The 27,463-nt window shown below is 46.0% G+C and overlaps 1 protein-coding gene across 2 annotated transcripts in view; it reads right to left on the bottom strand.

The window, feature by feature from the left end:
- Positions 1-861: 861 nt before the first annotated feature.
- WDR5 (WD repeat domain 5) overlaps positions 862-27,463 on the bottom strand; it is a 148,118-nt gene continuing 121,516 nt past the window's right edge. For both annotated transcript variants that reach the window (XM_069241570.1, XM_069241569.1), the window contains exon 15: positions 862-1,700. In XM_069241570.1, coding sequence (XP_069097671.1) covers positions 1,600-1,700 — 101 coding nt within the window. In that variant the 3' untranslated portion in view covers positions 862-1,599. The remainder of the gene's footprint in view (positions 1,701-27,463) is intronic.

Here is a 27,463-nt window from a genome sequence, read left to right as displayed (position 1 = left end):
GTGCCAGCGTTCTTTTGCATACTGGTTATAACGTTTTAGAAATCGTAGTAATGCTGACAAATGTGTGAACCAAGCTCTAGCTCTGTATCAGAATGCATACGAAGGGGGTGGGTGGCAATATCAGCATGCCGGCCTGGTGCTTATTATGCAGCGCATACTGTGCCAGCTAGTGAAATACATGTGCACTGCTGAGAACGATTCTGGATCCAGACTGATCTGGGAGCATTCCAAGGTGAGCAATCTGCAGTTAGAAGTATCTTTCAGAAAATCAAATTCTGACACTAAGGTACACTGCGGCACAAGCCCGTGCCTTACTATACAGAAGGACATGAAAAATAAATGGCAGCGGTCAAAAGTTTCTAATTCAATTGTGCATGGATATTTAGTCTCATAACTTTAGAGCCATGGCAGTTTCCACTACCACTCTCTAGATGGCAGTATTTACCATCACAATCATCATCCTTTTAAAAGGAAGGAAGCTATATATAGACATTGACTTACTTTCCTACGTAATTCAAAAACTTTTGTTGGTGTCGGCTACAAGTCTTGTCTAAGAACATGCAATAACTTTGCTGAAGTTAAAATGAGAAACACTGATGGGTATTTACTAGAAGCGCGTGCACACATACAAAAAACCTCACTTTGATTTTATTACGGCTCACGGTTCTGAAGTTTAATGTCACATACTGCTTAAAAAGTGACGAAAAAACACAAGATACCGCATCTAAAAGACAGAGCCATGCCACTGCAGCAATACTTTCCAATACTATGAATATTTAAAATATGAAAAAACAGATTGCTTTTTTTTAACACCTAAAAAAACTGTCAAATTGGTTCACACCTTAAAACTGAAAAAGAATGTCTAACAAAGCAGGTATTGTTTAATGTAAAATGTTCTAGGATTGCATCTATTTGCACACACAGCAAGAAATGTAAGCAATATACAGACAGGCAAAATGCAGATATTAACTGGAAGGCAGTTTTGCACTGATTGAAGACTGAAATTACATTATTGGTTTTATTTGGTCACAAAAAGAAAGCAAAAGTAAAAACCGTCAGAACACGGTGTTCAATTGGTCTTCATACAAGACCAAACTACGTTGCACAGAGATTCATTTCCTGATATTCCTGGGACTACTCCGATATCACAACACGGTAAACAGTCTTTTTTCAGTGTCCAGGTCTAATTCCATTGTTGACTTTAGATTCATCCTCGCAAACGGGTTCATACCTACCCCCAAGGTAAGGTGGTGGTCCAAACTGTTGATGCAAATCGTGGAAGCTGCATCTGCAGGTTGTGCTTTCCAGTCCGAGTACAGTATGCGTACCCACAATAACACCATTTCCTCAAACACTTCTGTGGTTTGAAGACTGGGACGAAGAAAGTGAAGGCAGGTTCTATCCCCAGGACTGAGCTTCAACCTTTATGATGTTCTAAAGGCTCTTCTTCGAATCTTTGTTATGGTCTCAAGATCAAGATGTGATAAACTTCAGATCAAAAGTGCACCTGCAAAACCTTCAGATTTTGTACAACTCGTCCTTTGCACCACAGGTCATCTTCCATCAGTTACAGTTCTCCAAAGTAGTTTGTGAAATATTTTAGCAGTCACTTTTCCACAGCTTGATGGTTTTGTCGTTCTCTAGTGCAGCTGATGCAATTATGTTTTCTGTTGGATGACAGGCAGTTGAGATCACAACATCTGCAGAAAAAGAAAAATCAATGCTCAATCAGCATTCAATCTTGACTTGTAATAAATACATCCTAAGAAAAACTGAATATTCTAATACTTTTTGCAGATATGGTCGCCAATATGCCATCCCTAAACGACTAACCCCACCCACAAATATTCTACCTCAATTAATCTCAAATTCCACAGACATTCAATACTCCATTTCCCTCTACCTACACTAGCACTCTATGAACACGAATACAAGAAGAAAAAAAAAGTCTGGAAAAGGCCATTGGTCTGGATTTAATGAGATAACTCATGCAACATAGGGCAAAGGAAAGACTATTAAAAGGTTTGCTTACCTTCAATAAAGTTCTGTTGTTCCCTTAGTCGAATAAAGACAAACTAAGAAGCGCATGTTCATTACAGTTCTCCAATAGTTTCTCAAAAACAGAAAGCAAGGGCTATAATAAAGTTTCCCTTCCCACACACCACTCGATAAATACAAAGAGAGGCCTGTAATGAAGGAAAGGGAACCTTCAAGATAACCCAATCCTTTGCGCATGGGCGTCGACTCCATCTTAGATTGTTTTCCCCGCAGAGGGTGAGGTAGGAGTTGTGTATTATAGTAATAGTGCCCATGCAATGGAGTAAATATGTATGTACATGATGTGGTTTCAAGTGATATATTTACACATTTTCAAGATCAATTTCAAACGGCTACAGGCTCCTGGGGAGGCGGATGGGCGCATGTGAATCTGTAGCGTCTCATGCCACGAACAGATGTACACTGGGTAAGTGACATTTTCCGTTCGATGGCATGTTTAGCTGCAGATACACATGCTTTGCATAGACTAGTAAGCAGTTATCTCCCCAAAAGCGATGGTTCAGCCTGTAGGAGTTGAAGTTGTTTGAAACCGAGTTCGCAGTACTGCTTGTCCTACTGTGGCTTGTTGTGCTGTTAACACATCCACGCAATAGTGTTTGGTAAATGTATGAGGCGTAGACCATGTGGCTGCCTTACATATTTCAGTCATTGGAATGTTTCCTAGAAAGGCCATGGTAGCACCTTTCTTTCTAGTGGAGTGTGCCCTTGGTGTAATAGGCAGTTCTCTTTTTGCTTTGAGATAACAGGTTTGAATGCATTTAACTATCCATCTAGCAATGCCTTGTTTGGATATTGGATTTCCTGTATGAGGTTTTTGGAAAGCAACGAACAATTGTTTTGTTTTGCGAATTTGTTTTGTTCTGTCAATGTAGTACATTAACGCTCTTTTGATGTCTAATGTATGTAGTGCTCTTTCAGCTACAGAATCTGGTTCTGGGAAGAACACTGGTACTTCTACTGTTTGATTCAAGTGGAACGGTGATATGACTTTAGGTAAGAACTTCGGATTTGTTGGTAAAACTACTTTATGCTTGTGTATTTGAATAAAGGGTTCTTGTATGGTAAATGCTTGTATCTCACTTACTCTTCTTAGAGATGCGATGGCAATTAGAAATGCTACTTTCCATGTTAAGTATTGCATCTCACATGAGTGCATGGGTTCAAAAGGTAGACCCATGAGTCATGTTAAGACAATGTTAAGGTTCCACGAAGGAACTGGTGGCGTTCTTGGTGGGATAATTCTCTTTAAGCCCTCCATAAATGCTTTTATGACTGGTATCCTAAATAATGAAGTTGAGTGCGTAATTTGCAGATAAGCTGAAATTGCGGTAAGATGTATTTTAATGGATGAAAAAGCTAGCTTTGACTTTTGTAAATGTAGTAATTAGCTTACGATGTCTTTAGCAGATGCGTGTAATGGCTGAATTTGATTATGGCAATAATAAGCACATCTTTTCCACTTATTTGCATAGCAATGTCTTTTGGTTGGTTTTCTTGCTTGCTTAATGACCTCCATACATTCCTGTGTAAGGTCTAGATGTCTGAATTCTAAGACTTCAGGAGCCAAATTGCTAGATTCAGTGATGCTGGATTTGGATGTCTGATCTGTTGAGTTAACAGATCTGGTCTGTTTGGAATCTTGATATGAGGCACTACTGAGAGGTCTAGTAGTGTTGTGTACCAAGGTTGTCTTGCCCAGGTTGGTGCTATTAGTATGAGTTTGAGTTTGTTTTGACTCAATTTGTTTACCAGATATGGAAGGAGAGGGGGAAAAGCGTATGCAAGTATCCCTGACCAACTCATCCATAACGCATTGCCCGGAGATTGATCTTGTGGGTATCTGGATGCGAAGTTTTGTCATTTTGCGTTTTCTTTTGTTGCAAATAGGTCTATTTGTGGTGTTCCCCATCTTTGGAAGTAAGTGTTTAGTATTTGGGGGTGAATCTCCCATTCGTGGATCTGTTGGTGAACCTGAGAAAGATTGTCTGCTAACTGATTCTGAATCCCTGGAATAAACTGTGCTATTAGGCGAATGTGGTTGTGAATCGCCCAATGCCATATTCTCTGTGCCAGGAGACACAACTGTGTTGAGTGTGTTCCTCCCTGTTTGTTCAGATAATACATCGTTGTCATGTTGTCTGTTTTGACAAGAATGTGTTTGTGGCTTATTATGGGTTGAAAAGCCTTCAGCGCTAGAAATACTGCCAGTAGTTCTAAGTGATTTATGTGAAACTGTCTCTGCTGAGTGTCCCATTGTCCTTAGATGCTGTGTTGGTTGAGGTGTGCTCCCCACCCTATCATGGAGGCATCTGTCGTTATCACGTATTGAGGCACTGGGTCTAGGAAAGGCCGCCCTTGGTTTAAATTTATATTGTTCCACCATTGAAGCGAGGTGTAGGTTTGGCGGTCTATCAACACTAGATCTAGAAGTTGACCCTGTGCCTGTGACCATTGTGATGCTAGGCACTGTTGTAAGGGCCGCATGTGCAACCTTGCGTTTGGGACAATGGCTACGCATGAGGACATCATGCTTAGTAGTTTCATCACCATCTTGACTTGTATTTTTTGTTTTGGATACATGGCCTGTATTACATTGTGAAATGCCTGTACCCTTTGTGGACTTGGAGTGGCAATCCCTTTTGTTGTGTTGATTGTCACCCCTAAGTATTGCTGTGTTTGACACGGCTGAAGGTGTGACTTTGTGTAGTTGAGTGAGAAACCTAGTTTGTGGAGGGTTTCTATGACATACTTTGTGTGTTGTGAACACCGTTCTTGCGTATTGGTTTTGAATAACCAATCGTCTAGGTACGGGAACACATGTATTTGCTGCCTCCTGATATGAGCAGCCACTACTGCTAGGCATTTTGTAAAAACTCTTGGCGCAGTTGTTATCCCGAATGGCAACACTTTGAATTGGTAATGTACCCCTTGGAATACAAACCTTAAGCACTTTCTGTGTGAAGGAGGTATCGGTATATGGAAGTATGCATCCTTTAGGTCCAGTGTTGTCATGTAGTCTTGTTGTTTGAGCAATGGGATTACGTCCTGTAATGTTACCATGTGAAAGTGATCTGATTTGAGGTAGATATTTAATGTTCTGAGGTCTAATATAGGTCTTAGAGTTTTCTCCTTTTTGGGTATGAGAAAGTACAGCGAGTAAACTCCTGTTCCTCTCTGATGAATTGGTACCAGTTCTGTTGCACCTTTTTGTAACAGCGCTTGGACCTCTAGTTGTACAAGATCCATGTGTTGTTTTGACATTGTGTGTTTTCGGTGGGACATTTGGAGGGAATTCGAAAAATTCTATGCAATAACCATGCTGGATAATTGCTAGGACCCAAGTGTCTGTTGTTATTTCCTCCCAATGTTTGTGGAACTTGGTTAGTCTCCCCCCCACAGGTGTTATGTATTGGGAATTTGTGACGTCGAAGTCACTGCTTGTTTTGAGGAGTTTTGGGACTTTGGAACTTCCCTCTACTCTTTTGGAATTGGGCCCCTCTATATTGTCCCCGAAAACGTCCCCACTGATATTGGCTCTGATAAGTGGGCCTTGTTTGTGAGGTTGTGGGTTCCGTGCTTTGTCCTCGAAACCCCCCTCGAAATTGTGTTTTACGAAATGTGCCTCTGCTCTGTGGGGAGTAGTGCGCGCCCATGGCTTTGGCCTTATCAGTGTCCTTTTTAAGTTTTTCTATAGCAGTGTCCACCTCCGGCCCCAAACAAATGCTGTCCGTTAAATGGCATATTCAGCACGGCTTGCTGTATTTCCGGCTTGAATCCTGATGTACACAGCCATGCGTGTCTCCTTATAATCACTGCTGTATTTATTGTCCTAGCAGCTGTATCTGCTGCATCCATTGCCGAGCGTATCTGATTGTTCGAGATACTCTGTCCTTCCTCCACCACTTGTTGTGCCCTTTTTTGGAACTCTTTGGGCAAGTGTTCAATGAAATGTTGCATTTCGTCCCAATGAGCCCTATCATATCTCGCCAGCAATGCCTGTGAGTTGGCAATGCGCCATTGGTTGGCCGCTTGTGCTGCAACCCTTTTCCCCGCAGCGTTGAACTTGCGACTCTCCTTGTATGGAGGTGGTGCGTCTCCCGAGGTGTGCGAGTTCGCTACTACCACAGAGTCTGGTGTTAATTGCTGTGTGATGTATACAGGGTCTGTTGGCGGCGGCTTGTATTTCTTCTCCACCCTTGGAGTTATGGCCCTGCCCTTCACAGGCTCCTGAAACACCTGTTTGGAGTGTTTTAGCATTCCAGGTAGCATAGGGAGACTTTGGTATTGGCTATGTGTGGTGGATAGTGTGTTAAATAAAAAGTCATCCTCAATAGGCTCTGCATGAAGGGTGACATTATGAAATGCTGCTCTTGACACCACCTGTGTGTAGGCTGTACTGTCCTCAGGTGGCGACGGTCTCGCTGGATAGCAGTCTGGGCTGTTATCTGATACTGGCGCATCATAAAGATCCCATGCGTCGGGATCATCCTGACTCATTCCAGTATGAGTCGGGGACTGCATCAGTGGTGGAGTGGCTACCGGTGATGTTTGTGTTGAGCGTGGTGGAGATGGTGGCGGGGTTACTTGTCTTGCCACCTTTGCCTGTGGCTGCTTGTCTTTTTCTTGGAAGGCAAGTCTTCTTTTCATCCTGATTGGGGGAAGAGTACTTATCTTCCCTGTGTCTTTTTGGATGTGGAGCCTTCGGAGTGTAATCTGGCTCCATTGACTCTAGTTCTTGTCCGGACCTATTTCCTTGCATTTGTGAGGACAGTCCCTGTTCCTCTGTGTAGGAACTTGTTTTCGGTTCCGAGGCCGGATGTTTTGGTATGTAAACTTTTACGGCAGTCTTTTTCGGCTCAGACAACACTTGAATTTTCAGCGTTATGGTCTCTCAGTGCCGAATTGTTTCGGTGGCGAACTTGCACTGACCCGCTGTCTCGGGGTCGAGTCTGCTCTGTGCCGGTATCTCGACCGGAGTTGGATGCCTTCGACACATGCGTGCCCTTTTTCTGTGCCGATGATCGGTCACCTATTTTTCGGGTTAAGCCATGGCCTGCTGGCGGTGGCGTCCCCTGGGCTTTAGTGGTCTTTCCCTGAGTTTTGTGTGTCGACGTCTTACTCACGGTTTTCGGCGTCTGTTCGGGATCAACCTCATCAGAGTCCGAATCCTCAATGGAGATGGTTTATTCTTCTTCCTCCAAGTGCTTTTGTCCTGTCGGCGCAGACGCCATCTGTAGTCTTCTCCCTCTTCGGTCTCTTAATGTCTTCCTCGACCGAAACGCTCGACAGGCTTCACAAGTATCTTCTTTGTGTTCTGGAGACAAACACAAGTTACAGACCAGATGCTGATCTGTATAAGGATACTTGTTGTGACATTTGGGGCAGAAGCAGAATGGGGTCAGTTCCATTAGCCTTGAAGAGACACGTGGTCGGGCCGACCAGGCCCCGACGGGGGATCGAAAACCCAAAAGGGCCACCGGAGCTCTTCAAAATTCGGTGTCTATCTGTTGTAACTAACCAGATACCGAATGCAAACAATACCGTCGATTTTTCCGAGATTCTAACTATCTTTCCGAACCGAAACGCGGAGCGAAAAGGAACACGTCCAAACTCGATGGCGGAAAGAAAACAATCTAAGATGGAGTCGACGCCCATGCGCAATGGAGCCGAAAGGGGAGGAGTCCCTCGATCTCGTGACTCGAAAAGACTTCTTCGAAGAAAAACAACTTGTAACAATCCGAGCCCAACACTAGATGGCGGGATGTGCAAAGCATGTGTATCTGCAGCTACACATGCCATCGAATATATATATATATATATATATATATATATATATATATATATATATATATATATATATATATATATTAGGTTGAATTTTAGTAGCTTTTATACATAATTAGGCTTTGAACCGGCAAGGGGAGGATGTTGTGCAGCTATTTTAGTTATAGCTTCATACAAGTTATTTTAGCGAACTAGGCTTGCCGTTGTGCACTTTAACCTAGACATAATTTATTTAGCTTCGTTTATTATTTTAACAATAGCCACAATTGCGGTCTTGTTTTATTTTCTAACTTTGTCTAGGTAGGAACTATTCTAAGAAACCGTAGTGACAATATGGTAGTGTTATTTTTAGGTTTCACTCTCCTTGTCACAATTTTAATCTGGTCATGCTTCATCGTCCTAGTTATTGCATTACATGTTTTATTATCTAAGATGGGTACTTCAATAAAACCTTATTGAACTGTATTCTGCCTTAGCGTGTCCTTGTATACGTGTGACTAACGTAACAGAGAAACTGATGCGATCTGAGTGACCACGATTCACCTGAGGAGTCATCTGTGTCATGCGCCCGGTTGCCCAATCATCCCTGCTCTTGGATGGAGATGAGGCACTGCTAGTTAGCCGGAACAAAACCCGGATTAGGCAGACAGGTGTTGTAGGAAGTTGGCTCTGTATGTGCTATTTCAAAGTAAGGAATAGCATGCACAGAGTCCAAGGGTTCCCCTTAGAGGTAAAATAGTGGTAAAAATAGATAATACTAATGCTCTATTTTGTGGTAGTGTGGTCGAGCAGTAGGCTTATCCAAGGAGTAGTGTTAAGCATTTGTTGTACATACACATAGACAATAAATGAGGTATACACACTCAGAGACAAATCCAGCCAATAGGTTTTGTATAGAAAAATATCTTTTCTTAGTTTATTTTAAGAACCACAGGTTCAAATTCTACATGTAATATCTCATTCGAAAGGTATTGCAGGTAAGTACTTTAGGAACTTCAAATCATCAAAATTGCATGTATACTTTTCAAGTTATTCACAAATAGCTGTTTTAAAAGTGGACACTTAGTGCAATTTTCACAGTTCCTAGGGGAGGTAAGTATTTGTTAGGTTAACCAGGTAAGTAGGACACTTACAGGGCTCAGTTCTTGGTCCAAGGTAGCCCACCGTTGGGGGTTCAGAGCAACCCCAAAGTCACCACACCAGCAGCTCAGGGCCGGTCAGGTGCAGAGTTCAAAGTGGTGCCCAAAACACATAGGCTAGAATGGAGAGAAGGGGGTGCCCCGGTTCCGGTCTGCTTGCAGGTAAGTACCCGCGTCTTCGGAGGGCAGACCAGGGGGGTTTTGTAGGGCACCGGGGGGGACACAAGTCCACACAGAAATTTCACCCTCAGCGGCGCGGGGGCGGCCGGGTGCAGTGTAGAAACAAGCGTCGGGTTCGCAATGTTAGTCTATGAGAGATCTCGGGATCTCTTCAGCGCTGCAGGCAGGCAAGGGGGGGGATTCCTCGGGGAAACCTCCACTTGGGCAAGGGAGAGGGACTCCTGGGGGTCACTTCTCCAGTGAAAGTCCGGTCCTTCCGGTCCTGGGGGCTGCGGGTGCAGGGTCTCTCCCAGGCGTCGGGACTTTGGATTCAAAGAGTCGCGGTCAGGGGAAGCCTCGGGATTCCCTCTGCAGGCGGCGCTGTGGGGGCTCAGGGGGGACAGGTTTTGGTACTCACAGTATCAGAGTAGTCCTGGGGTCCCTCCTGAGGTGTTGGATCGCCACCAGCCGAGTCGGGGTCGCCGGGTGCAGTGTTGCAAGTCTCACGCTTCTTGCGGGGAGCTTGCAGGGATCTTTAAAGCTGCTGGAAACAAAGTTGCAGCTTTTCTTGGAGCAGGTCCGCTGTCCTCGGGAGTTTCTTGTCTTTTCGAAGCAGGGGCAGTCCTCAGAGGATGTCGAGGTCGCTGGTCCCTTCGGAAGGCGTCGCTGGAGCAGGATCTTTGGAAGGCAGGAGACAGGCCGGTGAGTTTCTGGAGCCAAGGCAGTTGTCGTCTTCTGGTCTTCCTCTGCAGGGGTTTTCAGCTAGGCAGTCCTTCTTCTTGTAGTTGCAGGAATCTAATTTTCTAGGGTTCAGGGTAGCCCTTAAATACTAAATTTAAGGGCGTGTTTAGGTCTGGGGGGTTAGTAGCCAATGGCTACTAGCCCTGAGGGTGGGTACACCCTCTTTGTGCCTCCTCCCAAGGGGAGGGGGTCACAATCCTAACCCTATTGGGGGAATCCTCCATCTGCAAGATGGAGGATTTCTAAAAGTTAGAGTCACCTCAGCTCAGGACACCTTAGGGGCTGTCCTGACTGGCCAGTGACTCCTCCTTGTTTTTCTCATTATTTTCTCCGGCCTTGCCGCCAAAAGTGGGGCCTGGCCGGAGGGGGCGGGCAACTCCACTAGCTGGAGTGGCCTGCTGGGTTGGCACAAAGGAGGTGAGCCTTTGAGGCTCACCGCCAGGTGTGACAACTCCTGCCTGGGGGAGGTGTTAGCATCTCCACCCAGTGCAGGCTTTGTTACTGGCCTCAGAGTGACAAAGGCACTCTCCCCATGGGGCCAGCAACATGTCTCGGTTTGTGGCAGGCTGCTAAAACTAGTCAGCCTACACAGATAGTCGGTTAAGTTTCAGGGGGCACCTCTAAGGTGCCCTCTGTGGTGTATTTTACAATAAAATGTACACTGGCATCAGTGTGCATTTATTGTGCTGAGAAGTTTGATACCAAACTTCCCAGTTTTCAGTGTAGCCATTATGGTGCTGTGGAGTTCGTGTTTGACAGACTCCCAGACCATATACTCTTATGGCTACCCTGCACTTACAATGTCTAAGGTTTTGTTTAGACACTGTAGGGGTACCATGCTCATGCACTGGTACCCTCACCTATGGTATAGTGCACCCTGCCTTAGGGCTGTAAGGCCTGCTAGAGGGGTGTCTTACCTATACTGCATAGGCAGTGAGAGGCTGGCATGGCACCCTGAGGGGAGTGCCATGTCGACTTACTCGTTTTGTCCTCACTAGCACACACAAGCTGGCAAGCAGTGTGTCTGTGCTGAGTGAGAGGTCTCCAGGGTGGCATAAGACATGCTGCAGCCCTTAGAGACCTTCCTTGGCATCAGGGCCCTTGGTACTAGCAGTACCAGTTACAAGGGACTTATCTGGATGCCAGGGTCTGCCAATTGTGGATACAAAAGTACAGGTTAGGGAAAGAACACTGGTGCTGGGGCCTGGTTAGCAGGCCTCAGCACACTTTCAATTGTAAACATAGCATCAGCAAAGGCAAAAAGTCAGGGGGCAACCATGCCAAGGAGGCATTTCCTTACACAACCCCCCCCCCAAACGAAAGAGGATGAGACTAACCTTTCCCAAGAGAGTCTTCATTTTCTAAGTGGAAGAACCTGGAAAGGCCATCTGCATTGGCATGGGCAGTCCCAGGTCTGTGTTCCACTATAAAGTCCATTCCCTGTAGGGAGATGGACCACCTCAACAGTTTAGGATTTTCACCTTTCATTTGCATCAGCCATTTGAGAGGTCTGTGGTCAGTTTGAACCAGGAAGTGAGTCCCAAAGAGGTATGGTCTCAGCTTCTTCAGGGACCAAACCACAGCAAAGGCCTCCCTCTCAATGGCACTCCAACGCTGCTCCCTGGGGAGTAACCTCCTGCTAATGAAAGCAACAGGCTGGTCAAGGCCATCATCATTTGTTTGGGACAAAACTGCCCCTATCCCATGTTCAGAGGCATCAGTCTGCACAATGAACTGCTTAGAATAATCTGGAGCTTTTAGAACTGGTGCTGAGCACATTGCTTGTTTCAGGGTGTCAAAGGCCTGTTGGCATTCCACAGTCCAGTTCACTTTCTTGGGCATTTTCTTGGAGGTGAGTTCAGTGAGGGCTGTCACAATGGATCCATATCCCTTCACAAACCTCCTGTAATACCCAGTCAAGCCAAGGAATGCCCTGACTTGAGTCTGGGTTTTTGGAGCTACCCAGTCCAGAATAGTCTGGATCTTGGGTTGGAGTGGCTGAACTTGGCCTCCACCTACAAGGTGTCCCAAGTAAACCACAGTTCCCTGCCCTATCTGGCATTTGGATGCCTTGATAGAGAGGCCTGCAGATTGCAGAGCCTTCAAAACCTTCCTCAGGTGGACCAGGTGATCCTGCCAGGTGGAGCTAAAGACAGCAATATCATCAAGATAAGCTGTGCTAAAGGACTCCAAGCCAGCAAGGACTTGATTCACCAACCTTTGGAAGGTGGCAGGGGCATTCTTTAAACCAAAGGGCATAACAGTAAACTGATAATGCCCATCAGGTGTGGAGAATGCTGTCTTTTCTTTTGCTCCAGGTGCCATTTTTATTTGCCAGTACCCTGCTGTCAAGTCAAAGGTACTTAGAAATTTGGCAGCACCTAATTTATCAATGAGCTCATCAGCTCTTGGAATTGGATGGGCATCTGTCTTGGTGACAGAATTGAGCCCTCTGTAGTCCACACAAAACCTCATCTCTTTCTTTCCATCTTTGGTGTGAGGTTTGGGGACTAAGACCACTGGGCTAGCCCAGGGGCTGTCAGAGCGCTCAATCACTCCCAATTCCAGCATCTGGTGGACTTCCACCTTGATGCTTTCCTTAACATGGTCAGATTGTCTAAAGATTTTATTTTTGACAGGCATGCTGTCTCCTGTGTCCACATCATGGGTACACAGGTGTGTCTGACCAGGGGTTAAGGAGAAGAGTTCAGGAAACTGTTGTAGGACTCTCCTACAATCAGCTTGCTGTTGGCCAGAGAGGGTGTCTGAGTAGATCACTCCATCTACTGTGCCATCTTTCGGGTCTGATGACAGAAGATCAGGGAGAGGTTCACTCTCTGCCTCCTGATCCTCATCTGTTACCATTAACAGATTCACATCAGCCCTGTCATGGAAGAGCTTAAGGCGGTTCACATGGATCACCCTCTTGGGGCTCCTGCTTGTGCCCAGGTCCACCAGGTAGGTGACCTGACTCTTCCTCTCTAGCACTGGGTAAGGGCCACTCCATTTGTCCTGGAGTGCCCAGGGAGCCACGGGCTCCAGAACCCAGACTTTCTGCCCTGGTTGGAACTCAACCAGTGCAGCCTTTTGGTCATACCAAAACTTCTGGAGCTGTTGGCTGGCCTCAAGGTTTTTGGTTGCCTTTTCCATGTACTCTGCCATTCTAGAGCGAAGGCCAAGTACATAGTCCACTATGTCTTGTTTTGGCTCATGGAGAGGTCTCTCCCAGCCTTCTTTAACAAGAGCAAGTGGTCCCCTTACAGGATGACCAAACAGAAGTTCAAAGGGTGAGAATCCTACTCCCTTCTGTGGCACCTCTCTGTAAGCGAAAAGCAGACATGGCAAGAGGACATCCCATCTCCTTTTGAGCTTTTCTGGGAGCCCCATGATCATGCCTTTTAATGTCTTGTTGAATCTCTCCACCAAGCCATTAGTTTGTGGATGGTATGGTGTAGTGAATTTATAAGTCACTCCACACTCATTCCACATGTGCTTTAGGTATGCTGACATGAAGTTGGTACCTCTGTCAGACACCACCTCCTTAGGGAAACCCACTCTGGTAAAGATACCAATGAGGGCCTTGGCTACTGCAGGGGCAGTAGTCGACCTAAGGGGAATAGCTTCAGGATACCTGGTAGCATGATCCACTACTACCAGGATATACATATTTCCTGAGGCTGTGGGAGGTTCTAGTGGACCAACTATGTCCACACCCACTCTTTCAAAGGGAACCCCCACCACTGGAAGTGGAATGAGGGGGGCCTTTGGATGCCCACCTGTCTTACCACTGGCTTGACAGGTGGGGCAGGAGAGGCAAAACTCCTTAACCATGTTGGACATATTGGGCCAGTAGAAGTGGTTGACTAACCTCTCCCACGTCTTGGTTTGTCCCAAATGTCCAGCAAGGGGAATGTCATGGGCCAATGTTAGGATGAACTCTCTGAACAGCTGAGGCACTACCACTCTCCTAGTGGCACCAGGTTTGGGGTCTCTGGCCTCAGTGTACAGGAGTCCATCTTCCCAATAGACCCTATGTGTTCCATTTTTCTTGCCTTTGGACTCTTCAGCAGCTTGCTGCCTAAGGCCTTCAAGAGAGGGACAGGTTTCTTGTCCCTTACACAGCTCCTCCCTTGAGGGTCCCCCTGGGCCTAAGAGCTCAACCTGATAAGGTTCAAGCTCCAAAGGCTCAGTTCCCTCAGAGGGCAGAACTTCTTCCTGAGAAGAGAGGTTCCCTTTCTTTTGCTGTGTTGCAGTTGGTTTCCCAACTGACTTTCCTGTTCTCTTGGTAGGCTGGGCCATTCTTCCAGACTCCAGCTCTACTTGTTCACCCTGTGCCTTGCATTGTGCTCTTGTTTTCACACACACCAGTTCAGGGATACCCAGCATTGCTGCATGGGTTTTTAGTTCTACCTCAGCCCATGCTGAGGACTCCAGGTCATTTCCAAGCAGACAGTCCACTGGGATATTTGAGGAGACCACCACCTGCTTCAGGCCATTGACCCCTCCCCATTCTAAAGTAACCATTGCCATGGGATGTACTTTTCTCTGATTGTCAGCGTTGGTGACTGTGTAAGTTTTTCCAGTCAGGTATTGGCCAGGGGAAACCAGTTTCTCTGTCACCATGGTGACACTGGCACCTGTATCCCTCAGGCCCTCTATTCTAGTCCCATTAATTAAGAGTTGCTGTCTGTATTTTTGCATGTTAGGCGGCCAGACAGCTAGTGTGGCTAAATCCACCCCACCCTCAGAAACTAGAGTAGCTTCAGTGTGGACCCTGATTTGCTCTGGGCACACTGTTGATCCCACTTGGAGACTAGCCATACCAGTGTTACCTGGATGGGAGTTTGGAGTGGAACCTTTCTTGGGACAGGCCTTGTCTCCAGTTTGGTGTCCATGCTGTTTACAGCTATGACACCAGGCCTTTTTGGGATCAAAGTTTTTACCCTTGTACCCATTGTTTTGTGAAGAGGCTCTGGGCCCACCCTCCTGTGCAGGTTTTTGGGGGCCTGTAGAAGACTCTTTACTATTTTTAGTTTTGGTTGTCTCATCACCCTTCTGCTGGGGAGTCTTTGTGACCCCTTTCTTTTGGTCACCCCCTGTTGAAGTCTTGGACACCCTTGTCTTGACCCAATGGTCCGCCTTCTTTCCCAATTCTTGGGGAGAAATTGGTCCTAGGTCTACCAGATGCTGATGCAGTTTATCATTGAAACAATTACTTAACAGGTGTTCTTTCACAAATAAATTGTACAGCCCATCATAATTACTTACACCACTGCCTTGAATCCAACCATCTAGTGTTTTCACTGAGTAGTCAACAAAGTCAACCCAGGTCTGGCTCGAGGATTTTTGAGCCCCCCTGAACCTAATCCTGTACTCCTCAGTGGAGAATCCAAAGCCCTCAATCAGGGTACCCTTCATGAGGTCATAAGATTCTGCATCTTGTCCAGAGAGTGTGAGGAGTCTATCCCTACACTTTCCTGTGAACATTTCCCAAAGGAGAGCACCCCAGTGAGATCTGTTCACTTTTCTGGTTACACAAGCCCTCTCAAAAGCTGTGAACCATTTGGTGATGTCATCACCATCTTCATATTTAGTTACAATCCCTTTAGGGATTTTCAACATGTCAGGAGAATCTCTGACCCTATTTATGTTGCTGCCACCATTGATGGGTCCTAGGCCCATCTCTTGTCTTTCCCTCTCTATGGCTAGGATCTGTCTTTCCAAAGCCAATCTTTTGGCCATCCTGGCTAACTGGATGTCCTCTTCACTGGGGCTATCCTCAGTGATTTCAGAGGTGTTGGTCTCTCCTGTGAGGGAACCAGCATCTCTGACTATTATTTTTGGAGTCAGGGTTTGAGGGACCCTGTTCTCCCTAGATAGGACTGGTAGGGGGGAATTGTCCTCCAAGTCACTATCCTCTTCCTCTGAGTTGCCACCCTCAGAGGGGTTGGCCTTTTCAAACTCTGCCAAAAGCTCCTGGAGCTGTATTTTGGTAGGTTTGGGCCCATTGTTATTTTCTTTATTTTACAGAGTGACCTTAGCTCCCTCATCTTAAGATGGAGGTAAGGTGTGGTGTCGAGTTCCACCACAGTCACATCTGTGCTAGACATTTTGCTTCTAAAAGTTGGAATACTTTTTAAGAATCTACAACTGGTTCTAGAATCTAATTCAAACTTTTACAAACTTTTAAACTCTAAAAAGAAATGCTAAACAGGATCTAACACAAGGCCCTAGCAGGTCTTTTAAGAATTTAGAAAACTTTTCAAATTGCAAAAATCAATTTCTAATGACAATTTTGGAATTTGTCGTGTGATCAGGTATTGGCTGAGTAGTCCAGCAAATGCAAAGTCTTGTACCCCACCGCTGATCCACCAATGTAGGAAGTTGGCTCTGTATGTGCTATTTCAAAGTAAGGAATAGCATGCACAGAGTCCAAGGGTTCCCCTTAGAGGTAAAATAGTGGTAAAAATAGATAATACTAATGCTCTATTTTGTGGTAGTGTGGTCGAGCAGTAGGCTTATCCAAGGAGTAGTGTTAAGCATTTGTTGTACATACACATAGACAATAAATGAGGTACACACACTCAGAGACAAATCCAGCCAATAGGTTTTGTATAGAAAAATATCTTTTCTTAGTTTATTTTAAGAACCACAGGTTCAAATTCTACATGTAATATCTCATTCGAAAGGTATTGCAGGTAAGTACTTTAGGAACTTCAAATCATCAAAATTGCATGTATACTTTTCAAGTTATTCACAAATAGCTGTTTTAAAAGTGGACACTTAGTGCAATTTTCACAGTTCCTAGGGGAGGTAAGTATTTGTTAGGTTAACCAGGTAAGTAGGACACTTACAGGGCTCAGTTCTTGGTCCAAGGTAGCCCACCGTTGGGGGTTCAGAGCAACCCCAAAGTCACCACACCAGCAGCTCAGGGCCGGTCAGGTGCAGAGTTCAAAGTGGTGCCCAAAACACATAGGCTAGAATGGAGAGAAGGGGGTGCCCCGGTTCCGGTCTGCTTGCAGGTAAGTACCCGCGTCTTCGGAGGGCAGACCAGGGGGGTTTTGTATGGCACCGGGGGGGACACAAGTCCACACAGAAATTTCACCCTCAGCGGCGCGGGGGCGGCCGGGTGCAGTGTAGAAACAAGCGTCGGGTTCGCAATGTTAGTCTATGAGAGATCTCGGGATCTCTTCAGCGCTGCAGGCAGGCAAGGGGGGGATTCCTCGGGGAAACCTCCACTTGGGCAAGGGAGAGGGACTCCTGGGGGTCACTTCTCCAGTGAAAGTCCGGTCCTTCCGGTCCTGGGGGCTGCGGGTGCAGGGTCTCTCCCAGGCGTCGGGACTTTGGATTCAAAGAGTCGCGGTCAGGGGAAGCCTCGGGATTCCCTCTGCAGGCGGCGCTGTGGGGGCTCAGGGGGGACAGGTTTTGGTACTCACAGTATCAGAGTAGTCCTGGGGTCCCTCCTGAGGTGTTGGATCGCCACCAGCCGAGTCGGGGTCGCCGGGTGCAGTGTTGCAAGTCTCACGCTTCTTGCGGGGAGCTTGCAGGGATCTTTAAAGCTGCTGGAAACAAAGTTGCAGCTTTTCTTGGAGCAGGTCCGCTGTCCTCGGGAGTTTCTTGTCTTTTCGAAGCAGGGGCAGTCCTCAGAGGATGTCGAGGTCGCTGGTCCCTTCGGAAGGCGTCGCTGGAGCAGGATCTTTGGAAGGCAGGAGACAGGCCGGTGAGTTTCTGGAGCCAAGGCAGTTGTCGTCTTCTGGTCTTCCTCTGCAGGGGTTTTCAGCTCGGCAGTCCTTCTTCTTGTAGTTGCAGGAATCTAATTTTCTAGGGTTCAGGGTAGCCCTTAAATACTAAATTTAAGGGCGTGTTTAGGTCTGGGGGGTTAGTAGCCAATGGCTACTAGCCCTGAGGGTGGGTACACCCTCTTTGTGCCTCCTCCCAAGGGGAGGGGGTCACAATCCTAACCCTATTGGGGGAATCCTCCATCTGCAAGATGGAGGATTTCTAAAAGTTAGAGTCACCTCAGCTCAGGACACCTTAGGGGCTGTCCTGACTGGCCAGTGACTCCTCCTTGTTTTTCTCATTATTTTCTCCGGCCTTGCTGCCAAAAGTGGGGCCTGGCCGGAGGGGGCGGGCAACTCCACTAGCTGGAGTGGCCTGCTGGGTTGGCACAAAGGAGGTGAGCCTTTGAGGCTCACCGCCAGGTGTGACAACTCCTGCCTGGGGGAGGTGTTAGCATCTCCACCCAGTGCAGGCTTTGTTACTGGCCTCAGAGTGACAAAGGCACTCTCCCCATGGGGCCAGCAACATGTCTCGGTTTGTGGCAGGCTGCTAAAACTAGTCAGCCTACACAGATAGTCGGTTAAGTTTCAGGGGGCACCTCTAAGGTGCCCTCTGTGGTGTATTTTACAATAAAATGTACACTGGCATCAGTGTGCATTTATTGTGCTGAGAAGTTTGATACCAAACTTCCCAGTTTTCAGTGTAGCCATTATGGTGCTGTGGAGTTCGTGTTTGACAGACTCCCAGACCATATACTCTTATGGCTACCCTGCACTTACAATGTCTAAGGTTTTGTTTAGACACTGTAGGGGTACCATGCTCATGCACTGGTACCCTCACCTATGGTATAGTGCACCCTGCCTTAGGGCTGTAAGGCCTGCTAGAGGGGTGTCTTACCTATACTGCATAGGCAGTGAGAGGCTGGCATGGCACCCTGAGGGGAGTGCCATGTCGACTTACTCGTTTTGTCCTCACTAGCACACACAAGCTGGCAAGCAGTGTGTCTGTGCTGAGTGAGAGGTCTCCAGGGTGGCATAAGACATGCTGCAGCCCTTAGAGACCTTCCTTGGCATCAGGGCCCTTGGTACTAGAAGTACCAGTTACAAGGGACTTATCTGGATGCCAGGGTCTGCCAATTGTGGATACAAAAGTACAGGTTAGGGAAAGAACACTGGTGCTGGGGCCTGGTTAGCAGGCCTCAGCACACTTTCAATTGTAAACATAGCATCAGCAAAGGCAAAAAGTCAGGGGGCAACCATGCCAAGGAGGCATTTCCTTACAGGTGTCACCTGCTGCCCAAATCCACTAGTCTCAGAGTAATGAGAGCTTACACAACACCGGCTCCTGCAGGAGGTGGGGAGCCGGTTGGGACTGAGGAGGCACACAGGCATGGCTGCATCCCGTAGGATCTGCTCCCTGGAGCCAAAAATCGGTCCCGGGGAAAGGGTGTGGGGGCGCTGTGGGGGGACGGGTTGTGATATTGCACATATACCCCACCACCAAAATAACAAAACCATCTTGAGGCCAGGCCCTAGGGGATGGGGTCCCCAGGGCAGAAATCTGTCATTTCCACCCCCGTTCTACAAAATATAAGGCTGGGCCCCAGGGGCAAAATCGGCCTGGGGATGGTGGCACAGCTCCCTCCCCTATTCACTGAAGGCCTGGGCCCTATTAAAATCTGAAAGCCCTAATGGAAGTGAATGCACCACTGATCTATAAACTGTAAACTTTGCACTTGTATAGCGCACTACTCACCCGTTAGGGTCTCAAGGCGCTGTACTCCTACCGCTATGGAACCCCTCCTGGCTTTTCCCTGTGAGGTGCCCACTCCTGGGCACCCCCAGGGTGAAGCCAGGCATCCAAGCGCTGTTGGGGCCGTTGTGGAGATTAAGCAAGCTATTGCCCAGAGTTGCAGAGTGGGACCCATTAATTAGATTAGGCACCGAGGCGAGAATTACCTGGTCCAAGGGAATTGAGCCCAACACCTGCCGAAGCGGGACTTGAACCCTGGTCTTGAGCCAGATCTCTGCTTCAGGGTCTGCCGCTCTAACCATTGTGCCACCCTTCTACACCTATTGGAGCGCAATCTGTATGTCACTGTGACAAGTATTTTTTGTCCCTCTTCCGGTGAGGCCAGAGTCCACAGTTCTCCCTTTAAAATGCTACAAGTATGTAAATGTGCAAATCACCTGGAAGCTGCGTCCGCTTGGTACCGCACTGTCCACCTTAGTAGTATGCAAAGGTCTTCATACATTTTGCTAGGTTGATGGAGAGCTTACCAAAGGGTCCCCCCCATTGCTTTCCCCGCCAATTTTGATGGCGCGTTCTCAATGCCAAGGAATATGAGGACATCCCCAAAAACAAAGCACTTACTTCTTATAGATAAGGACTCTGATTTGGTGGAGATTGACGTCTTTGTAGTCTCCCTTGCCTCTCTATAGAAGGATTCATGTTATCACATAATTCTACAGAAAGACGCACAAGGAACAATCACATTGCCAAACGCACATCACTGGTAATAGTTCCTCGTGGCCCTTTACAGAGCTGTAGTGTAGAATATACACTGTAGATTTAACCAAGGAGGCAGAAAGAACTGCGCCTGTGTAGCTATTTTGTGCAAAGCTGTGAAATCTTGTTGGATAAACGAGCAGGTGAGATCCCTGTTACTTAGTCACTCACACCACTACTGACACACCCACACACTCACAACCCCACTTACAGATGCGCTCACACTCATGCACCCCCTCAGACTCCTACTCTCACAGACCCACTCAAATACTCACGCATTCACCCACAGACCCACTTTGACACTCATGCACGCACTCAGATCCACTCAAACATTCATGCACCAACACACAGACCCACTTAGACACACACACACACCCACTTACAGACCCACTCAGACACACTCACTCACAGATGCATTGAAACTCACGCACTCACTTGTACCCACTCACAGACCTACTCACAACACGTACTCAGACTCACACCCACTCACAGGTACTCAGACCCAGACTCACAAACCCGCTTAGACACACACACCCACTCACAGATGCTTACACACCCACTCACACATCCAGAGACTCCCTCTCACATCTACTCACACCCAGCCAACCACACCCACTCACACCTATTCTCACACCCAGAGAACTCCTGCAGCCAACCCGCACCATGCATGGCTTGGGTTGGAGTTGGGTGGTTATAAGGAGTTGGCTGCAGTGACTACTGTGGCCAACCTAGGCTGTACGCGGAGATGGTTGGATTAACGCACAATACCTAAAATTACTTTACCCTAAACTAAATAAATAAATACCAAAAAAAAAAAAGGAAGGTTACCGGGGCATTACAGGTAGGAAATAGAATTTAAAAAAAAACATAGAAATTAATTTAAAAAACAAAACAAAGGTTACAGTGACGTTATAGTTAGGTTCTGAATTTACTCGCACAAAACCACTGAAATACAGCTGCTATAGTTAGTTATTTCAAGTAACTGTAACTAAAGCCCCAGCTATGCACTGCAAATTACCTAAGATATAGCACTCATGACAACTTCTGTCAATAAAAATATCAATGAAATATTAGCAGTCAATTTATTAAAGAAAAAAACTGCATGGAATGGTGAAAGTTATAGTTACCTTAGGGTGCGAATTATGCTTACTTGAAATAACTAAATATAACTGCTGAATTTTTATGGTTGTGTGCTAGTAAATTCAGGACCTAACTATAACATCCCTGTAACATTTGTTTTTTTAAGTGGAATATATAATGTAAAATGTCACTTACCCAGTGTACATCTGTTCGTGGCATGAGACGCTGCAGATTCACATGCTGTGCATTATCCTGCCATCTAGTGTTGGGCTCGGAGTGTTACAAGTTGTTTTTCTTCAAAGAAGTCTGTTCGGGTCACGAGACCGAGGGACTCCTCCCTTTCGGCTCCATTGCGCATGGGCGTCGACTCCATCTTAGATTGTTTTCCCCGGAGAGGGGGAGGTAGGAGTTGTGAATATTCTAGATGTGCCCATGCAATGGAGTAGGTATGTATGTATATAATGTGTACTAAAATAATATTTATTTACAAATTTACAATTTTCATTCAACTAATAACGGCTACAGGCTCCCGGGGACACTGGGTAAGTGACATTTTCCGTTCGGTGGCATGTGTAGCTGCAGATACACATGCTGTGCATAGACTAATAAGCAGTAATCTCCCCAAAAAGCGGTGGCTTAGCCTGTAGGAGTTGAAGTTGTCTGAAATGTTCTTAATACAGCCTATCCTACTGTGGCTTGTTGTGTTGTTAACACATCTACACAGTAATGCTTCGTGAATGTATGAAGCGTAGACCAGGTGGCTGCTTTACAAATTTCTGTCATAGGTATATTCCCCAGAAAAGCCACTGTGGCGCCTTTTTTCCTAGTGGAATGCACTCTTGGTGTAATAGGTAGATCTCTTTTTGCTTTAATATAGCAAGTTTGAATACATTTAACTATCCATCTGGCAATGCCTTGTTTGGATATAGGATTACCTGCATGAGGTTTTTGGAAGGCTACGAACAATTGTTTTGTTTTACAAAATTGTTTTGTTCTGTCAATGTAATACATTAGTGCTCTTTTTATGTCTAATGTATGTAAGGCTCTTTCGGCTACGGAGTCTGGTTGTGGAAAGAAGACTGGGAGCTCCACTGTTTGGTTTAGGTGGAATGGCAATATGACCTTTGGTAGGAATTTGAAATTTGTATGGAGAACCACTTTATGTTTATGTATTTGTATAAAGGGTTCTTGTATAGTAATGAAAATGTCACTTACCCAGTGTACATCTGTTCGTGGCATTGGTCGCTGCAAATTCACATGTTGTGCACAGTCCGCCATCTGGTGTTGGGTCGGAGTGTTACAAGTTGTTTTTCTTCAAAGAAGTCTTTCGAGTCACGAGACCGAGGGACTCCTCCTCTTTGCTTCCATTGCGCATGGGCGTCGGCTCCATCTTAGATTGTTTTCCCCGCAGAGGGTGAGGTAGGAGTTGTGTGTGTTAGTAATAGTGCCCATGCAATGGAATGAATAAGTATGTACAAATTAAGGTTAGGTAATATATATATATATATATATACAAATGTACAGATGTTGAAGATAACTTCCGACGGCTACAGGCTCCCGGGGAGGCGGGTGGGCACATGTGAATCTGCAGCGACCAATGCCACGAACAGATGTACACTGGGTAAGTGACATTTTCAGTTCGATGGCATCTGTTGCTGCAGATACACATGTTGTGCATAGACTAGTAAGCAGTTATCTCCCCAAAAGCGGTGGCTCAGCATGTAGGAGTGGAAGTAGTCTGAAACAAAGTTCTCAGTACGGCTTGACCTACTGTGGCCTGTTGTGCGGATAGCACGTCTACACAGTAGTGTTTAGTAAATGTGTGAGGCGTGGACCATGTGGCTGCCTTACATATTTCGTGCATTGGAATATTTCCTAGGAATGCCATGGTAGCACCTTTTTTCCTGGTTGAGTGTGCCCTTGGTGTAATGGGCAGTTGTCTCTTTGCTTTAAGATAGCAGGTTTGGATGCACTTAACTATCCATCTGGCTATACCTTGTTTTGATACTGGGTTTCCTGCATGAGGTTTTTGAAATGCAATAAACAGTTGTTTTGTTTTCCTAACCTCCTTTGTTCTGTCGATGTAGTACATTAGTGCTCTTTTGACATCTAATGTATGTAGTGTCCTTTCAGCTACTGAGTCTGGCTGTGGGAAGAACACTGGTAACTCTACCGTTTGATTTAAGTGGAACGGTGAAATAACCTTTGGTAGGAATTTAGGATTGGTTCTTAGTACAACCTTATTTTTGTGTATTTGGATAAAAGGTTCTTGTATTGTAAATGCCTGAATTTCACTTACTCTTCTTAGAGATGTGATGGGAAATGCTACTTTCCAGGTTAAGAATTGTATTTCACAAGAATGCATGGGTTCAAAAGGTGGTCCCATGAGTCTTGTCAAGACAATGTTAAGGTTCCATGAAGGAACTGGTGGTGTTCTTGGTGGTATTATTCTTCTTAGGCCCTCCATAAATGCTTTAATGACGGGTATCCTAAACAGTGAAGTTGAATGAGTAATCTGCAGGTATGCAGATATTGCTGCAAGGTGTATTTTTATGGAAGAGAAGGCTAGGTTTGACTTTTGTAAGTGTAGTAAGTATCCCACCACATCTTTTGGGGATGCGTGTAATGGATGAACTTGATTATTATGGCAGTAGCAAACAAACCTTTTCCATTTGCTTGCGTAGCAGTGTCTAGTGGATGGCCTTCTAGCTTGTTTTATGACTTCCATACATTCTTGAGTGAGGTTTAAATGTCCGAATTCTAGGATTTCAGGAGCCAGATTGCTAGATTGAGCGACGCTGGGTTTGGATGCCTGATCTGGTGTTTGTGTTGTGTTAACAAATCTGGCCTGTTGGGTAACTTGACGTGTGGTACTACTGACAGGTCTAGTAGTGTTGTGTACCAAGGTTGTCTTGCCCATGTTGGTGCTATCAATATGAGTTTGAGTTTGTTTTGACTCAATTTGTTTACTAGATATGGAAGGAGAGGGAGAGGGGGAGGGGGAAAAGTGTATGCAAATTTCCCTGACCAGTTCATCCATAGGGCATTGCCTAGAGACTGTCTGTGTGGGTACCTGGATGCGAAGTCTCTGCATTTTGCGTTCTCCTTTGTTGCAAATAGGTCTATTTGCGGTGTACCCCAAAATTTGAAGTAAGTGTTTAGGATTTGGGGGTGAATCTCCCATTCGTGGACCTGTTGGTGATCTCGAGAGAGATTGTCTGCTAGTTGATTTTGGATCCCTGGAATAAACTGTGCTATTAGGCGAATGTGGTTGTGAATTGCCCATTGCCATATCTTTTGTGCTAGGAGACATAGCTGTGTCGAGTGTGTTCCCCCTTGCTTGTTTAGGTAATACATTGTTGTCATGTTGTCTGTTTTGACAAGAACGTATTTGTGGGTTATGATGGGCTGAAATGCTTTTAGCGCCAGGAATACTGCTAGGAATTCGAGGTGATTTATATGCAGTTTTGTTTGATGTACGTCCCATTGTCCTTGGATGCTGTGGTGATCGAGGTGTGCTCCCCACCCTGTCATGGAAGCATCTGTTGTTATTATGTATTGTGGCACTGGGTCTTGGAACGGCCGCCTTTTGTTTAAATTTGTACTGTTCCACCACAGAAGCGAGATGTATGTTTGGCGGTCTATCAACACCAGATCTAGAAGGTGACCCTGTGCATGTGACCATTGTGATGCTAGGCACTGTTGTAAGGGCCTCATGTGCAGTCTTGCGTTTGGGACAATGGCTATGCATGAAGACATCATGCCTAGGAGTTTTAAAACCACTTTTGCCTGTATTTTTAGTGTTGGATACATGGCCTGTATGACCTTGTGAAAATTTTGAACCCTTTGTGGACTCGGAGTGGCTAATCCTTTTGTTGTGTTGATTACCGCTCCTAAGTAGTGCTGTATTTTGCACGGCACAATGTTTGATTTTGTGTAGTTGAGGGAGAACCCGGGTTTGTATGACATACTCTGTGTGTTGTGAACACTTTGTTAGCGAGTTGGTCTTGATTAGCCAATCGTCTAGATACGGGAATACGTGTATTTGCTGCCTTCTGATGTGTGCGGCTACTACCGCTAGGCATTTGGTAAACACCCTTGGTGCGGTTGTTATACCGAACGGTAAGACTTTGAATTGATAGTGTATTCCCTTGAATACAAACCTTAGGTATTTCCTGTGCGAAGGATGTATCGGTATGTGGAAATACGCGTCTTTGAGATCTAAGGTGGTCATGTAATCCTGTTGCTTTAGCAGTGGTAACACTTCCTGTAGCGTGACCATGTGAAAGTGGTCTGATTTGATGTAGGTGTTTAGTATTCTGAGATCTAGAATTGGCCTCAGTGTTTTGTCCTTTTTGGGTATTAGAAAGTACAGTGAATAGACGCCTGTGTTTATTTCTGTACATGGTACCAGTTCTATTGCTTCTTTTTGCAGTAGTGCTTGAACTTCTATTTCTAGGAGGTCTAAATGCTGTTTTGACATTGTTTGTGTTTTGGGTGGGATATTTGGAGGGATCTGTAGAAATTCTATGCAATAACCATGTTGGATAATTGCTAAGACCCAAGTGTCTGTTATATCCACCCATGATTGATAAAACTGACTTATTCTTCCCCCCACTGGTGTTATGTGGAGGGGTTGAGTGACCTGTAAGTCACTGTTTGGTTGTTGGGTTTTTGGGGCTTTGAAATTTCCCCCGGTTTCTCGGGAATTGTCCTCCTCTGTACTGGCCCCAAAAACCTCCCCTTTGGTACTGTCCCTGGTAGGTAGACGGTGTTGATTGTGAGGTGCTGGCTTGTGTGGCCTGACCCCGAAACCCTCCTCTGAATGTTGTTTTACGAAAGGTGCCGAAAGTGCCTCTGCTCTGCGGGGAGTAGAGCGCGCCCATGGCCTTGGCTGTGTCAGTGTCCTTTTTCAGCTTCTCAATCGCCGTGTCAACCTCTGGTCCGAACAATTGTTGTTCGTTGAACAGCATGTTGAGTACCGCTTGCTGTATTTCTGGCTTAAAGCCGGATGTGCGCAACCATGCGTGCCTTCTGATGGTAACTGCAGTGTTTATTGTTCTTGCAGCTGTGTCCGCTGCATCCATAGAGGAGCGTATTTGGTTATTGGAGATGTTTTGTCCCTCCTCAACCACTTGTTTTGCCCGCTTCTGAAATTCCTTGGGTAGATGCTCGATGAGATACTGCATCTCATCCCAATGGGCTCGGTCATAGCGCGCTAGGAGCGCCTGAGAGTTGGCGATGCGCCACTGGCTGGCAGCTTGTACAGCGACTCTTTTCCCAGCTGCGTCGAATTTTCGGCTTTCCTTATCCGGGGGTGGTGCATCGCCCGATGTGTGTGAATTGGCTCTTTTGCGAGCTGCCCCTACCACGACTGAGTCTGGTGGCAGTTGAGAGGTGATAAAAGCAGGGTCTGTGGGAGGTGCTTTATATTTCTTCTCTACCCTTGGAGTGATTGCTCTACTCTTGACGGGGTCTTTGAAGATTTGTTTCGCGTGCCTTAGCATTCCCGGAAGCATAGGCAGGCTTTGGTAGGTGCTATGGGTAGAGGAGAGGGTGTTAAAAAGGAAGTCATCCTCAACAGGTTCTGTGTGTAACGCCACGTTGTGGAATTCTGCTGCCCTAGCTACCACCTTCGCATACGCTGTGCTGTCCTCTGGTGGTGATGGCTTGGTAGGGTATGTGTAGGAAGTTGGCTCTGTATGTGCTATTTCAAAGTAAGGAATAGCATGCACAGAGTCCAAGGGTTCCCCTTAGAGGTAAAATAGTGGTAAAAAGAGAGAATACTAATGCTCTATTTTGTGGTAGTGTGGTCGAGCAGTAGGCTTATCCAAGGAGTAGTGTTAAGCATTTGTTGTACATACACAGACAATAAATGAGGTACACACACTCAGAGACAAATCCAGCCAATAGGTTTTGTTATAGAAAAATATATTTTCTTAGTTTATTTTAAGAACCACAGGTTCAAATTTTACATGTAATAGCTCTTTTAAAAGGTATTGCAGGTAAGTACTCTAGGAACTTTGAATCATTACTTTAGCATGTATACTTTTTACATAAAACACAATAAGCTGTTTTAAAAGTGGACACAGTGCAATTTTCACAGTTCCTGGGGGAGGTGAGTTATTGTTAGTTTCAACAGGTAAGTAAGGCACTTACAGGTTTCAGTTTTTGGTCCAAGGTAGCCCACCGTTGGGGGTTCAGAGCAACCCCAA

Source organism: Pleurodeles waltl, chromosome 6 (assembly GCF_031143425.1).
Source record: "Pleurodeles waltl isolate 20211129_DDA chromosome 6, aPleWal1.hap1.20221129, whole genome shotgun sequence".
Classification (NCBI taxonomy): domain Eukaryota; kingdom Metazoa; phylum Chordata; class Amphibia; order Caudata; family Salamandridae; genus Pleurodeles; species Pleurodeles waltl.
Note: the sequence above shows the minus strand (reverse complement) of the source record. Positions and strands in the feature narration are given on the sequence as shown.